General features: G+C 36.0%; 1 protein-coding gene across 1 annotated transcript in view; it reads right to left on the bottom strand.

The window, feature by feature from the left end:
- Positions 1–268: 268 nt before the first annotated feature.
- Positions 269–18927, bottom strand: part of ITGAV (integrin subunit alpha V) — a 45030-nt gene continuing 26371 nt past the window's right edge. Inside the window, exons 13-30 of the mRNA XM_061364645.1 lie at positions 18298–18489; positions 18141–18186; positions 17476–17577; positions 16659–16717; positions 15346–15500; positions 13626–13763; positions 12377–12444; positions 11062–11209; positions 9804–9896; positions 8621–8700; positions 6922–7002; positions 5908–6013; positions 4888–5046; positions 3890–4003; positions 2777–2890; positions 2565–2672; positions 1878–2000; positions 269–1626 (exon numbers count right to left, since the gene is read on the bottom strand). Coding sequence (XP_061220629.1) covers positions 1531–1626; positions 1878–2000; positions 2565–2672; positions 2777–2890; positions 3890–4003; positions 4888–5046; positions 5908–6013; positions 6922–7002; positions 8621–8700; positions 9804–9896; positions 11062–11209; positions 12377–12444; positions 13626–13763; positions 15346–15500; positions 16659–16717; positions 17476–17577; positions 18141–18186; positions 18298–18489 — 1982 coding nt within the window. The 3' untranslated portion in view covers positions 269–1530. The remainder of the gene's footprint in view (positions 1627–1877; positions 2001–2564; positions 2673–2776; positions 2891–3889; positions 4004–4887; positions 5047–5907; positions 6014–6921; positions 7003–8620; positions 8701–9803; positions 9897–11061; positions 11210–12376; positions 12445–13625; positions 13764–15345; positions 15501–16658; positions 16718–17475; positions 17578–18140; positions 18187–18297; positions 18490–18927) is intronic.

Genomic DNA, 18927 nt, shown 5'->3' on the forward strand with positions numbered 1-18927 from the left:
GTCTACTGAAATGCATAAAGACAATGTTCTATTCTCTCTTAAATATAAGAAGCTTAATTTTGCCACACCAAGCTAAGAATAACAAACCCATGCTTTAAACCACTGAATTTTTGGTAGGTTTAAAAAACAAACAGTGCAAGAAAATATTTAGTACCTTTTATGGTAATGAAATGTATTGACATAATGAAATGTCTTGTGCAATGAGATGTGTCTGGTGAAAGGAAGCATACTATGAGTGAAACACTGAATGAACAAAATGAAGCAAGGCAAATCAACAGTCTCTTTTCAAACAAACCCTCTTGCATTGCCAGCTACATACAAACTTCATTTGACAAGCTGACTGGTCTCTCCAGGCAGGTGGCAAGGCAGGCCTGACAGTAACGGAAGTACTGATGTAATCTAGTTATGTTTGGCTGGCAGATACTCTAATTTAAACAGTCCCTGTATTATTCCATCCTGCACTTGGACATGGTCAACCACAGGCTGTGAAAATTAATAACAAGTTTCTTACAGTGCGTCAGGTAACCTGTCACAAAGTATTCCTTCCATTGTTTTGGAGAAACTGAAATTCAAACCTGAGTAATATACAAACTTAGCTTTCAACCCTGTGGAGGTTTAGCCTTGAATATAAAGGCTATGAGTTTTCTCATTAGACACATCTGTTGGCAGCCACAGTCCAACATCTTGTCCCTGGCAGTATCTGAATTAATCCATGCTACCAATAATTCAGTGGAACACTTGTAACCTTCTCTGTGGAAATGCACAGCAGTCTTTGTATCTTACCCTGAATCTTTTCACTAGATCCCATAGAAAGTACATCATCCCCAGCTTTCTATGGCTCACTTCTGTTTCTGTAAGCTCAGTCCCTCCAGTAAGAGATCTAGGACCTGGAGAACACTATTTGTAAAGTCTAGAGGGAAACCACAAGACTGAGCCAGAAGGGAAACAGGCATGCAGATGTGAATGATTCCACTGAATAAGCTCAATGGAATAAGCACTGAATATTTTTTTTGAGCAGGAGGAAAAACATAAGCAGAGTTAATGGTCAAAGAATATTCTTCAGTTTTGTAAAACAAGCTATTTTCATTTTTTTTTGCAACTACCTTTCAAGAGCTAGGAAATGTAGTATACGCCAACAAAAATCAATCAAAATGTGTGTAATCCAGGAAGTATCTATGGGAACTGTTGGCTTCAAGAGCAAACACAGAATCTGTGTAGCAATTCGTGTAAAGTTGGTCAGTGAATCAAAAAAGATGATGTCTCCTACGTCCCAATAAGCAAAATTATAGCACTACATATTATTTTTTTTTCACACAAAAATCAGTGCAGATGCATTAGTCACATGTATGAACTTAAGTAATACAAAAAGGAGGATTTAATTATATTGCTCCTATTTTTTACATGCTGATACATTCCAAGACCAGCAACTTTGCAGTCATGAGTGTTTTTTCCTTAGGGGGGAAAAGCAATGTCCATAACCAATATGTAAGCATTTAAAAAATTCAGAATGTCTTACAGATAAAACTCTGCTTAAGCTTCTGATGTTCCTTCCCCATTCTCATGTGGTTGAAGTTGTTCTCTTTCTTGTTCTTCCTGAGGTGGTCTCACACGTTTGAAAAAGCCCATCTGTGATTCAGAGAACAATAAAGAAAACTGTGCTGTGTTTTTCAAAACATACACGCACCCTTTCTCTTTCATAATCAGATTTTATTAGATACCCCTACTCTCTTTTTCATTTTTCTTGGCCTCCAAAGAAATGTAACTGATTCAGCTGATTAAGGGACCAAGGTATTTCTGTAAGTTGCTGGTACTATTTGAAGGAACACATCGCTAGTAGGGAAAAGAAAACAATACAAATCCCCAAATATAGTACTTACCCTGTACATTACAAATACTAGAACAGCCAAGAGCAATAATCCTGCTAGGACAGCCAAAATTATAACCCACACTGGCACAGGCATAGGCTGTGGTTGAATGCCCCATGTAATGTTTGTAGTAACCTAATGGAAAATCACAATAAATCACACTTTGCACAGCAGCGACAAGCCAACTTCATTCATGCAGTTTCAGTCTGGTATACCTCAATATATTTAATATTTATTAAGCATTTAATAATACCTAAATATTACATATTCTCTTTCGTGTCTCTATGAAACCCTCCAGGGTTTCGGATGGTCCCTTTGTTCCACTTTCACATAGTACTTCATATATATATAATAAAGGTCCATTATTCAAGCTCTAAATGCTACTACAGCAGAAGACAATTTTCAAGTAAAATATTTCACTAACAACAATGGTATCAACAAGAACATTAGGACTGTTCGTCATGTTTTTCATTTTAAGTTAAGTCTTTAAAGCTACAATTATTGTCAACTCTTGGTTTAGGGCAAAAAGTTTTGCTTTACCCTCAACTGTATGTGTATAACTGAAATTAATATATGAGTCAAATATTTGACAAAATTATCATTATACCAAGCCACAGAAAGTTACTCAATCATCACTGGTTTTGTATTCATTTCAAAGTAATTATGTATGGTAACTGAAGCTGGATGTAAATGACTTACTACTGTAGAATTGTGGATATCTTCAAAAGAAAGGTTCTTATAAGGAAATTCTATAACATTGAAGGAAGCAGAAGATTTGAGAGAATAGGAGTGATTGTGATTTTCTTTCTGTGTAAGAAAATACAAAATTAGTATCACATGTGGATTAAAAAAAATAATCACTTTTTATGTTTCAGAAGCAGGGACAGAATATTCAATTCACAGTCACTTACATTCATGAAAGTTTGGGTCCAAAGGCGTGATTTTAAATACAATATTGCACTCTTTCCCCTTTCCAGGTGACCTACTTGACAGACTATCTTTAAACAATCAGCAGTTCCACAACCCTGCATATAAAAATAAGGAAGGATATTCTGAACATGCAAATATTTGAAAAGTCATTATTGGCATTACCTTACTTGTATAGACAATCTTTTGTCCTCTTTTCCTGGCAAAGCACCAGAAACAAATCAAATGTATTTAATAACCCCTAATATTGAATAATTACTTACAGTCTCCCAAAAGTTTACATTCAGAAAATTCTTACATGAGCCACTTGGATCCCAAACATGAAACAGCTGGAAGTGGCTTTAAGGTATGTACTTTATCTATGTACATAGTAAAAAAGGTTGGAGGGTGTGGGGGCCAGTTTCTGGTCAGTTCACATTACCATCCTCCTTATGGTTTTTGACAGGAAAACTTACGGCAATTAGCTGCACTTGGTGCCAACCAAATATGCTTTGTTGCATTCAATGGAAATCTTCAAACTTAACTGACTGGCCTGATCTATAAGCCATACTTGGGACTACAGAAGTTCAACTGGCCTTTCTCAATCACATTTCCATTAAATTCCATCAGATAATACTGATGTTAAACCATGAGTTTAATCATGAGTTTTATGAAGAAAACAGATCAAAACAAGGCTTCATTTTATAACTGTGATTTTAGCTATATTATAGATAAAAGCACTGTACAGTGAAGGTATATTTGCCACTGTAAGTACAATACAGTGAAATTATTATGAATACTGGATATTAGTCTGTGAATTAGTCACTGATTCTGAATGAAGTGCCCAACTTGACCTTGTTTTTTGAGGACTTGGAAACATAACAGCACAAAATCATAGTCATATGTCTCACTGGCTGACTACCCCAAGGAAAACTGATGCATACTGGGGGAAAACCCAACCAACAGCTCAAGAGCATATGACTTTTTTTGTCTGGTAAGTGTTTAAATGGAGGACATGGATTTTTTTTAATTACTCCTCATCCCATGGAACTTTCATCTTCACCTTCATTTTAAAAAACCCTAAAAGTATTATCAGCATATCAATGCTGAGAGCTTACCAAAGTATGCACGTCTCCTTCAATGGCCGCTATATCCCTTTGACTGATACGGTGATGGCGATTATCTTCCCTGCTAAGTGTGTCATTCTTATCATCATCTTTAGGAGGAGAAATCTAGGATACATGAAGGAAAACCAATAAATAATTCCTACATTTAGATACACTTGAAGAATTCTAAATTAACGTGAAGAAAATACATAATTGATCAGGTTTCTCTCTTCCTATCCTAGCTATTCTTCAGACTCTGACTTTACCTACTGCTGTGATTAAAATGTTACTCCTGCCTTTATTAGACCACTGATGCAAATTTATATTAAGAACTAATACAGAGCCTTGAGTATCTTAATTATTTTTCAACTCAAAACTTTGTCATGTATAGAAAACAAATACTCCTAGACTGCAAAAATAATTCAATTTTGCAATCTGTTAAAGATTCTTCCTCAACATTTCTGGTTTTTACTCTGAAAAAATAGCACTGTATGGTACTGATGTACCATATACTCCTGTACACATGTACACATGTCCAGACATACAGAAGTCCAGAAGTTACTGGGAAAAGTGAAACACCTGTATTGACCTGTGTGGCATTTGGATGAGGGCCTAGATAAATAAACTAGAAGTAAAAAAATTAGTGCCATTTTCTTCCAAAAAATAAACCCCAGAATAATTACATAAACAGCCCAGAAGCATCTGGAATGTTTTTGTTCATGACCTCATTCAATATAATTCCACTGCTTTGCATTTAGAACTCATACAATACAGTCCTCAAGAGAAAAAAGAAAAGACAAATTTATTTTGGGGTTGACAATCTATTGTCTTTTATTTCACCTGCTATATACATTGACAAGTGCTATCAAACAGTGCAGTCTCATTCCTCAGCAACAGATGAAAACTTAACCAAGACAGTGTTAGATATTCTCAGGGATATGGGTATTTTAAGTGTGTTATGAAGCCAAACAAATATACTTCATACAATTCTAAAGGAAAGTCCTACTTACCTTAATTTTTAATGGATTGATTTCCATATCAGAAGTGCAGTTCATGGGACCATCAATTTCATATTGAACAATATACAACAGTGTGTAGTTTTTGTATTTGTAAGGCCACTGCAGAGTCATCATCACCTTGCTGAATGCACTTGGACCATTGTTTCTTAGCTGATTATGAAAATAAAGGTAACAGATATAAACTAAAAAATGAATGCTGCCTTCTTTGTGCACATAGCTGTTATTTTAAATGATACTGCCACTAACCTTACCCCAGCCACTTACGGGAATAGCAGCAACTTGACCTGAAAATGGTAGCTTAACTTCAGTCCCCCAACAGGCAAAACATAAAATGAATTTTGTATTCAATAAAAAATACTTCGAAGAAAAGCCATATGGAATTAGGGTTTTTTGGAAGTCTGTTGTACAAATCTCAGCTACTGTATGTGTCTCAGCCAAGAGACTCTGAGCACAGATATATACACCCTTAAATTTCATGAGATAAATGGTCTTTTAAGTTCTAGAACAACTTTTAACTATTCTTATTCACACAGCTCTCTCAGTAAATTTTGCTTAATTAAACAATCTAGATTAAGGCTGTGATCATTCTTTTAAGGAACTAAAATACTTAAATTTTTTCAAGGCAAAAGAATGTAATATTACAGAACAGTTGGAATACCAATGAGGATATTGAATAATTTACAGTATGAGTCATTTTCAGAGTTTAAGTTACTTCAAAAGTTTTATCTAGATTTTTTGAAAGAAAGTAAAGGGCTAGGAAGTAAAGGATGTGTAATGATGAAAAAAAATAAATCAGCCTTTTCTATTTGGCTGCTGCTGTAACAGTAGTTGCAAGCACTGCAACCCTTCTTGCAGACAGTTATTGACCCAGCATTAAAAAAATTAAATCTTTGTTTCCATGCAAGAATAAACTGAAGAAAAAAATTTGTAATTTAGTCCAGAGAAAAGCTACACCAGAAAGATTTAATTTACCACAGAACTGTGTAATTGAAACGAGTAGTAACTGCACACCTCATAGATATGCTGCACTAGAGGCCCAATATCATCTTCTGTTTCTGGGTTCTCTTTCAGCTGCCAATTTGCAACAGGAAGGAATATGTGATCAGGAGACGATACACTAAACAGCAGAGCAAACAAGTCATTATTATAAAGTATAAATGGTGAATGTAATTCACTAGAAAAATCTCACTAGAAAATTAACATGCTTAAGATATGATTTCCAATTTTTCATCCTCTGCATATAAAATCAGAAAGAAGAGATCAAATGGTCTTTATATTAAATGTTCAGTTTTCTTCAGTACATGAAAAGATGAGCCTTGTATTCAGAATCTTTTTTTTTGCCTGCCCTAAACTTTGGATTCATCCTACAGAATCTAATAAACCATTAACAGAATTGATACATACAAGTGATCCAAAAACTACAAAGTGTGCAATACTTAGATAATGGAAATACTGATGATGCAGAGACTTATCAGTACAGTGATAAGACTAATTCAGCATGAAGTGAAAACAGTGAAGCTAGCAGTAATGCTTTTCAGTTGTGCCAGCCTTCGCCTCTCAAAAAGTAACAAATTAGACCACAGTAATGAATGTATCATATATTTATACAATATGTATATTATACTTCAGGTTGATGAAACTGAGGGCAGTGCAAACTTATCTTCAACAGGATTTTCAACTTCGGTTCTAAAAAGGGTTTTAGAGGTTTTTTGGATGAAAACCGAGTCAGTTCACAGAGGAGGAAAGTGACCTTGAGAAAAGTGTGCAACTGCAAAAACGAGGGGCAATTTTTATTTCTTCTCCTAAAGAAACCTCTGGTAAAAGAGGCACAACACTCCCTTTTGGAATTCATTTTGTAATTATTTAGAATTATTTAAGATCTGAAATTTCAATGGGTGGATGGAGAGAAACATAATTTCTTTCTAAATTCCCTAAGGCTTCTTGAAAACGTACACAGATGTGAAAGCTAATTAAAGATGCAAACATACAAACTTATCCAAGGGAGACAACAGTATCAATGCTTACCCTCTAATTTCAACAGCTGCTAAAATAGCAAGGTCAGCCTGATAGAATGCTACTGGACTTAGATTATCATACAGGTTGGAACTGCAGAGAAAATAAAAGTTAATCACTGAAATGAAATAAGCTAAGTATTTAAAGCCCCCAAACCTTAAAACAAATGCATGTAACACCATGACTCTTCAGCCACTGTAGGAAAGCACAATTACTAAAAACTAAGAAGCAGATTCCAGCAAATTCTCACTTAAATGCCTGACAGGCCCACCCTCCGCACAGTTTGGAGGTCACTCAGTGGACAGACAGAAGTCGATAAAGGACACAGAGCTCATGCTGACTCCATCCTTAGCCTGCCACATGTAAGAAAATTCAGATGCCAGTGCTGTGGGATAACACCATCTCTATAGCTAGCAGAGCCCTAAATTCCACAGTTACAACGTGTTTTGCTCGGAGTCTTGTTGGCCTCAAACTAGTCCCAGGACAGAAAAGCACACTAGGGCTATTTTTGATTACCCCTCTTTACAGTGTCTAAAACAGTTTACATCTGATTCCTTCCTACACTTGAGATATACCAAGAGATGGCAGATATCAAGGCACACGTCATTCATACATAAAATTTCTTCATACTTTCTTTGTAAACAGAGAAAAAGAAATACAGGGAACACCTAGTCTCCTCAAAGTGGAGCTGAGAAAAGAATCCTGATCTCCTTAGACACATATGATCATTCTGTCTATTTAACCAGTTTCCTTTAGAAAGATAGAGGCTATTCTTCACTGCTGCTGTAATCAACAAATACATGCAACTGTGTTTTCTTCCTGACCCGTAAATGCTAATATGTGCACTGGCACAGCTTACTAGCTGATGGAGAAGAGGGGGAAAAAATTTGAACACACAGCAATGTGATATCAAAGAGATATTTAATGCTGCCAAGGCCTTTGATCAGTATGAATCATTGTATCATTAAAACGGAATGGTAAGTTTAAACTTATTTAATCCTTGTAGGCAAATGTGGATAAGAATAACTTATTCACTAGGGAAAAAAAATAAATAAAAGAAGCAGCCCTTAAATGATAAGGTAAAAAAATCCCAAATACAAAAAAAAACAAAAAACAATAACAAAAAAACACAACTACAACAACCAAAAAAAAAAAAAAAAAAAGAAAAAAGCCCAACCAAATACCAAAACCTTTTTCAACCATGAGGGAGAACAAACAGCATATTTTGCCTTTTCTGAAAGGCTTATACCTCTCATCCTTAAAATTCATAAAATTTGAAATTCTGGTTTTACTTCAGAAGGAATTCAAAGTTCAAACATCAATTTTAAAACAGGGCTAGAAACCCAAAGGCACAGTCATTCTGTGTCACTGCACAAGTGTCAGATCACAATGGTAGGCAGGTAGAAAAATACAGGATTTTTTTTAAAGCTGTAAATGGTTTTGTTCCTCATTATTAGTATTTCACTTGTGCCATGGCCTGTCTAAAAGCTGTAAGCAAAATAGATTATATTCCAACAGAAAACTGCCTTTTCTTACATTTTTTCCTCTTTTTTAGAACACAAAATTCATCTAAAGGGTGTGTTTATTTTTTAAGCTAGTATGAAGCAAAGACCAGGGAATTAGTCCAGAGTGACACTATCTATTTAGTTCACAGTGTATTTACTTAGCATGTTTTCTACCAGGTGGCGTACATACTCCTGGATTTCCATACCTTCGAATTTGCAAGTCAAACTTCACAGAGGTATCCATTTCAGACTGCTGGTGCACACTGAAACGCAGGCCAGCTAATAGCTTTAGAAATAAAATCACCATGGCTCAGTGGAAGCATGATAAAATACGTGAGAAAAGCTTCTTAATACAGCAACCATATATACTTAATATATATACTTAATATACTACAACAAAATTGTTTGAGGCTTGTAGTCACAAGAGATCACACACAGAGAACTGTCAAACAAAACTTGTCCACTTCATCAAGATTAGAAATGTACGGTCCTCTTTAGATTTCAGCTAGTGCATCACTACCACAAAACAGAAATGTAATGTTTACAGTCATGCTCACCCCCCTTACTTCAGCCATTTCTACACATAACTGATCCTCCGTATGTGTTGCAAAAAGCACTGTAGCCTGAAGAACAGGGCACAGTAATGATTCAAAATTCAGTTCCCAAAGTTTGTTCTATGTCAATTATGATAGTTATTTCAACATCTGTACCGTTCAGCTTGATGTACTTCGAAAGACTTTGGGAATAACATTTATTCATCTATTAAAAATGTCTCTTGAAAGAAAAGCACCTTCAAACTGTTTATAATCATGACTGATTTTCACATTATTTCCTCGTAAAATAAGACTTATTGCATCACATCATCTTAATATCTGCTAGGTCCCACTAACAGTTATTTAATTCTTCAAATTCCAGCTACATTTGGTGGAAGTGTAGAGGTCTCAACTAGACAAAATTCTCTCTCAAACCACAAAACAAGGCAGAAGAGAGAAGCATTATTAAGTTTACACTAAAAAAAAAAGGTGTGTTATGAGCTAGCTCTTTGTTATATACTAAAAATACATATCCAATAAATCTAAAGAAAAACTGAAGAAGCACCAGAAATAAATCTAAAGACAAACTAAAGAGGCACCGGCATTCATTAATTCCACTATTTAATGAACTACTCCTTTTGAGTTATGACTCATGAACACTCCTTTCAGCTTTTAATTTAGCCAAAAAGCTAAAACAAATTTCCACTGAACTAACCAAACATGTGGGTAGCTAAATGTCAGCTACATCTAATCTTAATTTCCTGTGAGTAAAAATCCTGCCCAGCCACTACAGTGATTAAGAAAAATGCTGACTGTACTGCTTGAGATAACAGACACCTCTTGGACCAAACCTTACCTTAATTCCTGCTTTCATGGGATTTCCCAGGTCACAAACTACCATGCGAGTTTGATTCTCTGTTTTAAATGCACAAGACAGTCTTGCTAAAGCCTGCAGTAAAGCAGAAAAAAGTACTAAGGAATGGCATTCTTTACATCTGGAGACCTGGATGAAAGTCTGGTTCTAGATACGCTGTGTTAGTTTTAATATAATTTCTCAGCCCTAAAATAGTCAAGCACTAAAATTAAATAAAACCGAAGTATGAAAGTCTCCATGGAGACAGATATTTTTGATAGAAGATAGATGCTCTTTCCAAGGTTCTAAAAAAGAGAAATTCAATACTCCTACATTGGGTATCACTGATGAATTTTGTGACCTAAAGCATTTCTCCATATGATTCTTTAACTCTGGCAATCATGCAAACTCTCCATAAGAAAATAAAGATTCAAATGCAAAATAACATGAATTCTTACTAGCTTACTCAAAAAGATGTCTTAGAGGAGCTATCAGATTTTGAACAAAGCCACACCACAAAGCACTGAGAATAGCAGAGGCAAACTGGAGAATCAAAGCAAGGCATAGTCCAACATGTATGAAGGATATGATTGTATATCAGAGTTGTAATCCTTTCATAAAGGGCAAAAAAAGTTTTCCCCTTAAGATTCTGCAACGTGATATTGATTCATCACAGATTAAATCAAATAAAAACAATAATGAAGAAAATCTGAAACTATATTATTTCTGTGTATCTATAATGGGCTAAACCAAAATTTGGAATATACTCACATGTATTCAGAGAAAGAGAAGTTATACAGACATTTTCTAATACAAGGGAAAATCAGGAAACATACTTTAATATTCTCTGTAGTTAGAATAACTGACACCCAAGTCTTTCTATATACTTAGGTGAACAGAACAGTAATACCCAGTATCACTTTTTGCCTCACAGGTGCCCAGTTTTTTATGTAGCATGAGATGCTAAATCTAAATTTAATTAAGGGTACTGTTCAAACAAAGTGTTGAAGCAGATAAACTTGGTGTGTCAAGCTCCAACATACAGATGAATATCCTTTGTTGTTAGCAGTAAGCTCTTAAATTGGAACCATCCAACCAGGTGTTATACAGCCTTGAGGCTTGGAAGAGCCTTACCATTTTTTCAGTGCTTTACTTTAGGATCAAAGCATAAAACCCACCACTGACAGGCCCTCTCCCACAAACTTCCATAGCAGCACCTGAAATCTGACTACTCAAAGAAGAAAGACAGTTGGAATTTTACCTCGTTGTTACGAACAACACCTACGAAATCTGCTTGGGGTGGAACAGTGACAAAGAGCTCTGCTTCATAGGCTCCTTCTCCTAGATTCTGAGCACTGACAATTAATGTCAAGGGATTGTCATCACCAATATAGATCTGCTTCTGATCACTACAAAACAACAAAGGCAAAAATGAACTGTGTGTTCAGGTTTTCAACTGCATTGAACTGGTTGAACTTAGAGAAACAAGAGACATTCTGAAATTGCACAAGACATTAGAGAAATCTAGAGGCAGTACCTATGCTTCAGGAATATCAAGAGAGCTCTACACCATGTTTAAAAAAAAACCCCTGTATCTATAATCACAAAAATGGAGCAAATATTACGTGCTGGTTTTTAAAAATCTTTTGTACAAAGTTTACAGTAAACCACAAAACTACCAACACCTTTTTTAAAAAGGAATAAACAATTGCAAACAGCTGAATCACTGTGTACATTTTGAATTACATGCCTACTTAGCAGAGTTAGCTATGTTTTGATGGAAGGCTCAACAACAGAATACACCAAAGACCTCTGTAATACATTTTTTCCAAACACAAAAAGAATATCTGTTCAATGTATTTTAATTTCACCAACTACAAGGAAACCTAACCGTATCTGCACTGATATAAAATGCTTCTGAAGCATTTGCATGAATTAGTGTATTTGTGAACTGTACTAACTACATACAAGTGCATATGCTACAGCTCCGCACTAAGGGCATGGAATACCCCACCAGATGATGTTAGTGAGTAGAGGTAATACACTTAATAATGGCTTTGGGCATAAAACACACAAAAAATCACAGATTTATGAAAGAATTATGAGTTGAAATTTGTTTCTTTTTTCCAGGTTTAGTAAAAGATACCAATCCAACAATTTTTTTCATAGATATGACAACACAGCTCTACTCTACCCCTTGCTGGATAAAATCACACCTGCTCACATCTTCATGGGTCTGTCTAGTATTAAATGACAGAACAGTGGCACAATTGCAGCTAACACTGATTTGTGCTGCCATGCATGTCCAGCTTAGCAAACATACACATAAATCCTGTGTACTTATAATGGGGGATAGGGTGAGGGTATGTGCTCTCCCTGTATTAGCTGCTAAAAACATTAGGTTACAAAGTAAAAAATGGGTTTTGTTTAAAACAAATAAACATGAGTTTAGATTGTATACACTGAGGTCTACTTATTTCAAGACATCATTTCAACAAAAGTATTACAAGCTCTTGAAGTTTAGAATTGAAGTAGGGAAGTTCTTTTTCCCTGTAGTATTTTTCTCATGTATTTACCTTTCTACTGAAACCTTCAGCTTTGGTTTGCAGACATTATCATCACCACAATCCAGCAGAATATGTGCCTATGCAAAAATCAAATGCATACTGTGGTAAGAATTCCTGCATCTGTTCTAACATACATTTCCAATAATGCTGTTTCACCACCAAATAAAAATTTTCTAAATAGCTGGTTACAAGATATCTTCAATTCAGTCTCAGAAGAGAACAAATGAGTTTTTATATACGGGGATATTGTGCCTCATCCTGACACATTGCAACTGTAGGACTGATGTCTACAGACATTAATTGTGTTTCCTCTGTATAATCTGTTCATTTAAGTTGCATCTCCACTATCCTCTTTACAAACAAGTGCAAAAATCTGTATAATGGGCAGAAACAGAAAAACTATGGTTATTACTGTAGGAGAATTATAGGAATAAATATAATATACATAGAGCAGCATAATAGGAGCAATGGATGAAATACTTCAGTCCTTCAAGACTGACAACTTTAATACTACTCTACTTGCTGTTCTGCAGAAAACTATTCATTATATGCATGAAAAGGAAGTCCCGTCTCAAAAAAAAGAAATCTGACACAGAGAGAAGACAAATAGACAAACATACAATAACCATCAATGTTTCCATAATTCAAAGACTAAAGTCTAAATACATATTTTGGTATCATAATTTTTCAGAAGTTCTAAGATGAACCTTAGTATTGAAAGCTCAAAATGTGTTCTGGGTTCTGTCATCACAGACTGTGTAAGAATCATAGAATGGTTAGGGTTGGAAAGGACCTTAAGATCATCAAGTTCCAACCCCCTGCCATGGGCAGGTACACTTCGCTCTAAACCATATCACCCAAGGCCTCGTATAACCTGGCCTTGAACACTGCCAGGGATGGAGCATTCACGACCTCCTTGGGCAACCTATTCAAGTGCCTCACCACCCTAACAGGAAAGAATTTCCTCCTTATATCCAATCTAAACTTCCCCTGTTTAAGTTTTAACCCATTACCCCTTGTCCTGTCACTACAGTCCCTAATGAATAGTCCATCTCCAGCATCCCTGTAGGCCCTCTTCAGATACTGGAAGGCTGCTATGAGGTCTCCACGCAGCCTTCTCTTCTCCAGGCTGAACAGTCCCAACTTTCTCAGCCGATCTTCATATGGGAGGTGCTCCAGTCCCCTGATCATCCTCCGGACTTGTTCCAACAGCTCCATGTCCTTTTTATGCTGAGGACACCAGAAATACACACAATACCTGTCTGCTCATATTAGCGGGAGTGAACTGGTTGAGGATAGGCTGCAATCCTGTTGCATCTGCTGCTGTTCTGTAATCCAGACGATATTCCATAAAGATAGTAATGGGAGTTAGTTTGTCTCTAAATTCAGATTCATCCTGAGGAAACCAAAATTTGAATTACATTTAGAACATGTGAAGAAAACAGCAACAAAAAATATCCTTCAGAAGTCCCTATAGGCAACAAATAGTCATCCCAAGAACAATACTGAGCAGTATTTTTATTTATTGTTCATGTTGTAATAGGAATGAGGAAGCAAAAACAACACTAAAACTTCTGAGCTCTTTTCACACTAGAAAATCTCGTTGGAAAATCTGCAGTGCTAACTTTGAAAATGGACAGTTTTGGCAGTAACATGCCTGTTTTACAAATGCAAACTTGGAGCATACAGAAGTATTAAGTCATAGAACTGTAACAGTGAGGAGCCTAAAGGCTATACAATCTCACTTTTTCCTGTCAGACAAAATTCACTATGCTTTTAAGATCCCTCACAGATATTCACCATTGGATGTGTGATTTTTCCCCTCCTAAAATTATTACCTTGCACTTGGAGTTGCTGACTTTGATATTCAAATCATTCTGTTTATCAGATATTGATCCTGCCTTTCGAGATCTTACAAACCATCTCTTTGTTTTATGCATGTCACAGATTTTTATAACTGTAAACTCTGCTTCATTATTTTTAAAAATGAGAAGAATGAAAATAACTGACTCAGAACTCATTGCAGGATCTTACTTCAGAAGCTGTCTTCTATGGGCAGAAACCTACTGGTAATAGTTTTCAAATGGTTCCGCTTTCAATTTAATGTAATTTCATAGAGGTCATGTGTCATTACTTTCTTTATGAGAATGTCAGGTGGAAAAGTGTTAAAACTTTACTAATGATCTCAGAGGTGTATTTCCATATATACCCCATTCACAAGGCCAGTCAAAGAAAGATATTACCTATCCTCCATGAATCCTTAAGGATTACTAGTATTTTCATTAGTTTTGCAGATTTGTTTTGGTTTTTGGGTGTTGGGGGTTTTTTTGTTTTGTTTTGTTTTTTAAGAAAGAAATGAGTATTGTTTGTTTCATTTACAAGCACTCAGAGATAAACCTGAGCTGTAAGTACATAGCTACATTTTCAGATGTCTTTGCTATTTCAGCCAGTGTTTCTTCTACGGAGTTACATTTTTTAATTGTGTTAGCATCTGTCCACATTTATGGGAACTAAAACAGAAAGACTGAGAAAAAGCAAGCTTCCTATTTCAACCTTCTCTGTCCCCTTTGTTACTTGCTGATCTTTTAGTTGAAGATCCATATTTTTCTTTACTTTTACCTCCAAAGTAAAAAGACAATCTCTGCTTGCTGACTTTCACATTCCTTGGAAATGATAACTATAATTTTGTGCCTAGATGACTTGTCCAGGAAGTCCAGAACAATGCTCAGAATTGAATTTCTGATCCATTTAGTGACCAGGACCTTAGTCACAATAATACCTATTGTTCGTACTCAGACAGAAGTGACAACCCAGGACAGACATACAGTTTTAGTAATTTTAGGTCTATGTGGGGCATGAAGTGTCTCTAGCACTTCTTTTTTCCTTTTTTTTTTTTTTTTTTTAAACACCTAACACAAGGAATCTGTAATAGACAATGCACCAAAAATTATTTGCCTAAAACATAAGTGGCTACTTACCCTCAAAAAGGCATCAAGCTCTTCACAATTCATTTTCCCCCCCTTGGTAACAGTCATGTTCTTAGTGTGGCTAGGCTGTTTACTGTGGAGAAACAGAGCTCTCCTTATAGCTCCTTTCTGCTTAAGTTTATCCAACAGCAGCTCCACTTGGAAATCTGTCCAATCCAAAGTGGTTAGGTTAGGGATATTTCATTCAATTAAAAACACTACAGATTCCCATCAGAAATGGAGCTGAATGCTGATTTCAGCTACAATAAAAACCTACTATTTGGAACTTTTAAAACTTCCCCTTCCTTCAGTATAAGAATCTGTTTCTACGTTAGTTGTCAATATAGTAACCAACAGGCATTGTTGTCCTAAACTGGTCTCTTGTTTTTTCCTTAAACACTGGAAACATACAAGAAACATTCAAGACCAGGTTGGGCAAAGTCTACATGGTCTAGGGTGAGGCATCCCTGCCCATGGCAGGGGGGTCAGAACTAGATGATCTTTAGGTCCTTTACAACTCTAACTATTCTATGGTTCTATGAAGAGCAGTGATACATTTATAGGTGCTATAGAACTGCATGAGCAAGTTAAATCCCCCCCCCCCCCACCAAAAAAAATTTAAAGCAATCTTGTCTGTAACGCATTACAGCATGTAACTGTATTGCTAATCTAATTACTTTGAATATTTGATATAGATAATGAAATTTAAAATATGTAACAGCCATTTATATGAATCTTCCCAGATCATACCACCTCTATACGTGCCATACAGAAAATAAGGAAATGATTTTAGAATCAGTAGACGAAACCTGATTGTAGCAGGCTGTCTGCCACACTACAAAATCTCTTAGCAGTAACTTAAAAACCTGTTTAAAACAATCTTTTCCTGAGTCTGATCCAGAAAATCTGATGATAAAAATTAATGGTATCAATCATAAGGTCATGATTTCAACAGATATATGAGAAGTCCCTTGTTGCTTGTCCATATTTTTCAGGCCTAATAATATACATGCTTGAATATTCTTTTCTAAAACTCCCCTCAACAAGAGTTGATCTCAATTCTGTAATACACAGGATTTTCCAAGACTAGTTCCACCAAGTGGTTAAACATATGTCTGAAGTCTCAGGTATGCTCAAATCCCACTGACTTCAACACAACTTTAGCAAAAGACATGCTGAAGATATATATAGATATGTATGGTTACCAGACTGGCAGTATGGTGCTGTAAAAGGTAGGTAACAATAATGAAGAACAGTGACCAGTGCTCATGTCTGCAAACAATACATAAAAAGACTTTAAAAGTTTTTAAATTAGCAGAACTTACTGAGTGAATTAGGGAGCTTTCCTTTGCCATCCGCTTTTAAGCAGAACTTTACTTTGAAGCTGTTTTGGAGGAAAAGAAAAAATTAATTTCACGCACTTTTTCTCTCATTTTATTCTAAAATTCTTTACTATTTTTCTCAGTTCAAAGGTATTCTCTTTTGAGATTCTAGTTTGTTCCCAAATGCTATTTTATACTAGTGGGGAAGACACTATAACCTATTAATAAATAGACAGCAATGCAAGCAATGCAAAGCTTTGTAATCTTAATACATGCAGGAATAGCATGTGAACCAGAGTCTTTATTCCTGAAATCAAATGTGCCTCATCTACTTTTTTGAAAACTAGAAGGAACTGGAATACCAAGTTGAAAAGGAAGTTAGCACTAGAAAGGAAAAGTGGGTTTGGATATAGTACAGGAACAAGAACCAAAACCAGTTTGCAGAGATCATTTCCCAAATGTGTTTTCCATGAGCTCATCTAAAAAGTAAGTTAATGGGTAAAAACATTACAAAAGCTGAGTAATCCATTAGCACCTTGGGAAGATCTTATTCTACTCAACACAGACAATTCGCAATCTCCGCAGGTGGCATGTAACTTGGGAGTCAATCTAGCATCCATTGACGAGAATGTTGGACCTCCCACTGTTGTCCAAGTTCTTATTTTGTATTTGTTTTCTGTTCTTTGAGAAATATCTATGTTTGATTGCCCTTTTTAATTAGCTAACTAGATTTCCTGAATCCTTTCAAAATTGAAAGCTTACGAAAATAAACACCAAAAACATCCCTCCCCACAAAGGTAAACAAAGATGTCCTGCTTACCAAGAAACCTTCACATCTGACAGTGAACAGGCTTTGTTCTCTGGGTTTAGAATGGTTGGATTAACTTCCAGGGCAGCATTTACTCTAATAACTGGTCTAGCCCTGCAAAGAAAACATCCTCTTGAACAGCATTCAACACCATATTAGAAAATACCCCCCCCCTCAAATTGTGAAATATACAGATGCACACTTAAGACAATATTTAGTGAAACTGCAAGAATAACAAATACCACTGAGTAGATTAGAGAAAAGCAGGAAGCTTTTCTATGTCCTTTCATTACTGTCAGAGGCAGAACACAGGCAATTGTGGTAACAGGAAGTTCTATCACTTTCTAGCACAGACAAATTATTTTCCCAAAATGAGCAAGCATGGATGATAATATCAGGACTGCAGCACCCTGAATGTGTCAGAATCTAGAAAACTGTCACTTGGAAAGCCTTGAAGACATCGTATTTATATTATCTCTTAACTATTGAGAAAGATAAATACTAGATAGACTGTAGATTCACCCTGAAAACAGCAGTATAACCTTTTTTGACCTTCAGCAGTTTGGAATGTGGAGTTGCACAATTACAGACTCCCCTTGATGATGCTTTCTTTTGTAACTCAAGAGTGCCATTGAGCTTTGCTTGCATGTAATGTAAAAGCATAAAGGGATACTTACCTATACAAAACAGCTGTGTCAACACCAAAGGCTCCAACAATCAAATCTAGGAATAAGGGAGAAATACTACACATTACAATTCATTTTTTCAAATACACTGTCAGTGAGAGGTGGGCTTCTATGAAGTTACTCTAAAGTGACATTTAGAGCAAAGGACCTGGGTATCCATTTTTGTCCACATCTGTAGCTCCTTTCAGCGAGTACCCAAAACTGGGTGGCATAGTGTGAGCAGCCCACTGCCCTTCAAGAATTTGAGATGGGACTGCATTCAAACCATTTGCTCTTCCATTGTAGATATAGACAAGTCCTCTCTTGCCCTCTCCACCATATGGTGCAGCAACTGCGATATCTGTAAACCAAAAGAACAATCACCAACATCTCCAGAGAGAACATATTTGTGCTTACATCAATAATTTCTAATTTTTGATATTACAGTTTCAATGTGTCAGTAGGGAGGAAAAAATGTTTAACAAGATCATATGTCACTGACTTGGGGAGGAAGAGGAGAAGGGCAAGGAATAGTTCTACAAACACTTCTACACTTCAGTAACTGACTTGGAGCTAAATCATATGGCTTTGAGATGTTTTCGGGAATATTAAACACCCAGAATTGTTGGCACCAAATTACAAAACTAAGAGGGACTGTCAACCCGTTTCATTAACACACTCATGTTCCTCCACAGGGTGTGACATTTTAATAATTCTGGAAAATTTAAATCAGCCTGTAACAATGGAAAATACCAAATTCCAGTCTATCCTGATCATGGCTTGGCAATGTGTTTTACAG

The sequence above is a fragment of the Neopsephotus bourkii genome, unplaced genomic scaffold, assembly GCF_033783945.1.
Source record: "Neopsephotus bourkii isolate Nb327-2 ecotype Australia unplaced genomic scaffold, CSIRO-AGI_Nbou_v1 NB_1245, whole genome shotgun sequence".
NCBI lineage: Eukaryota > Metazoa > Chordata > Aves > Psittaciformes > Psittacidae > Neopsephotus > Neopsephotus bourkii.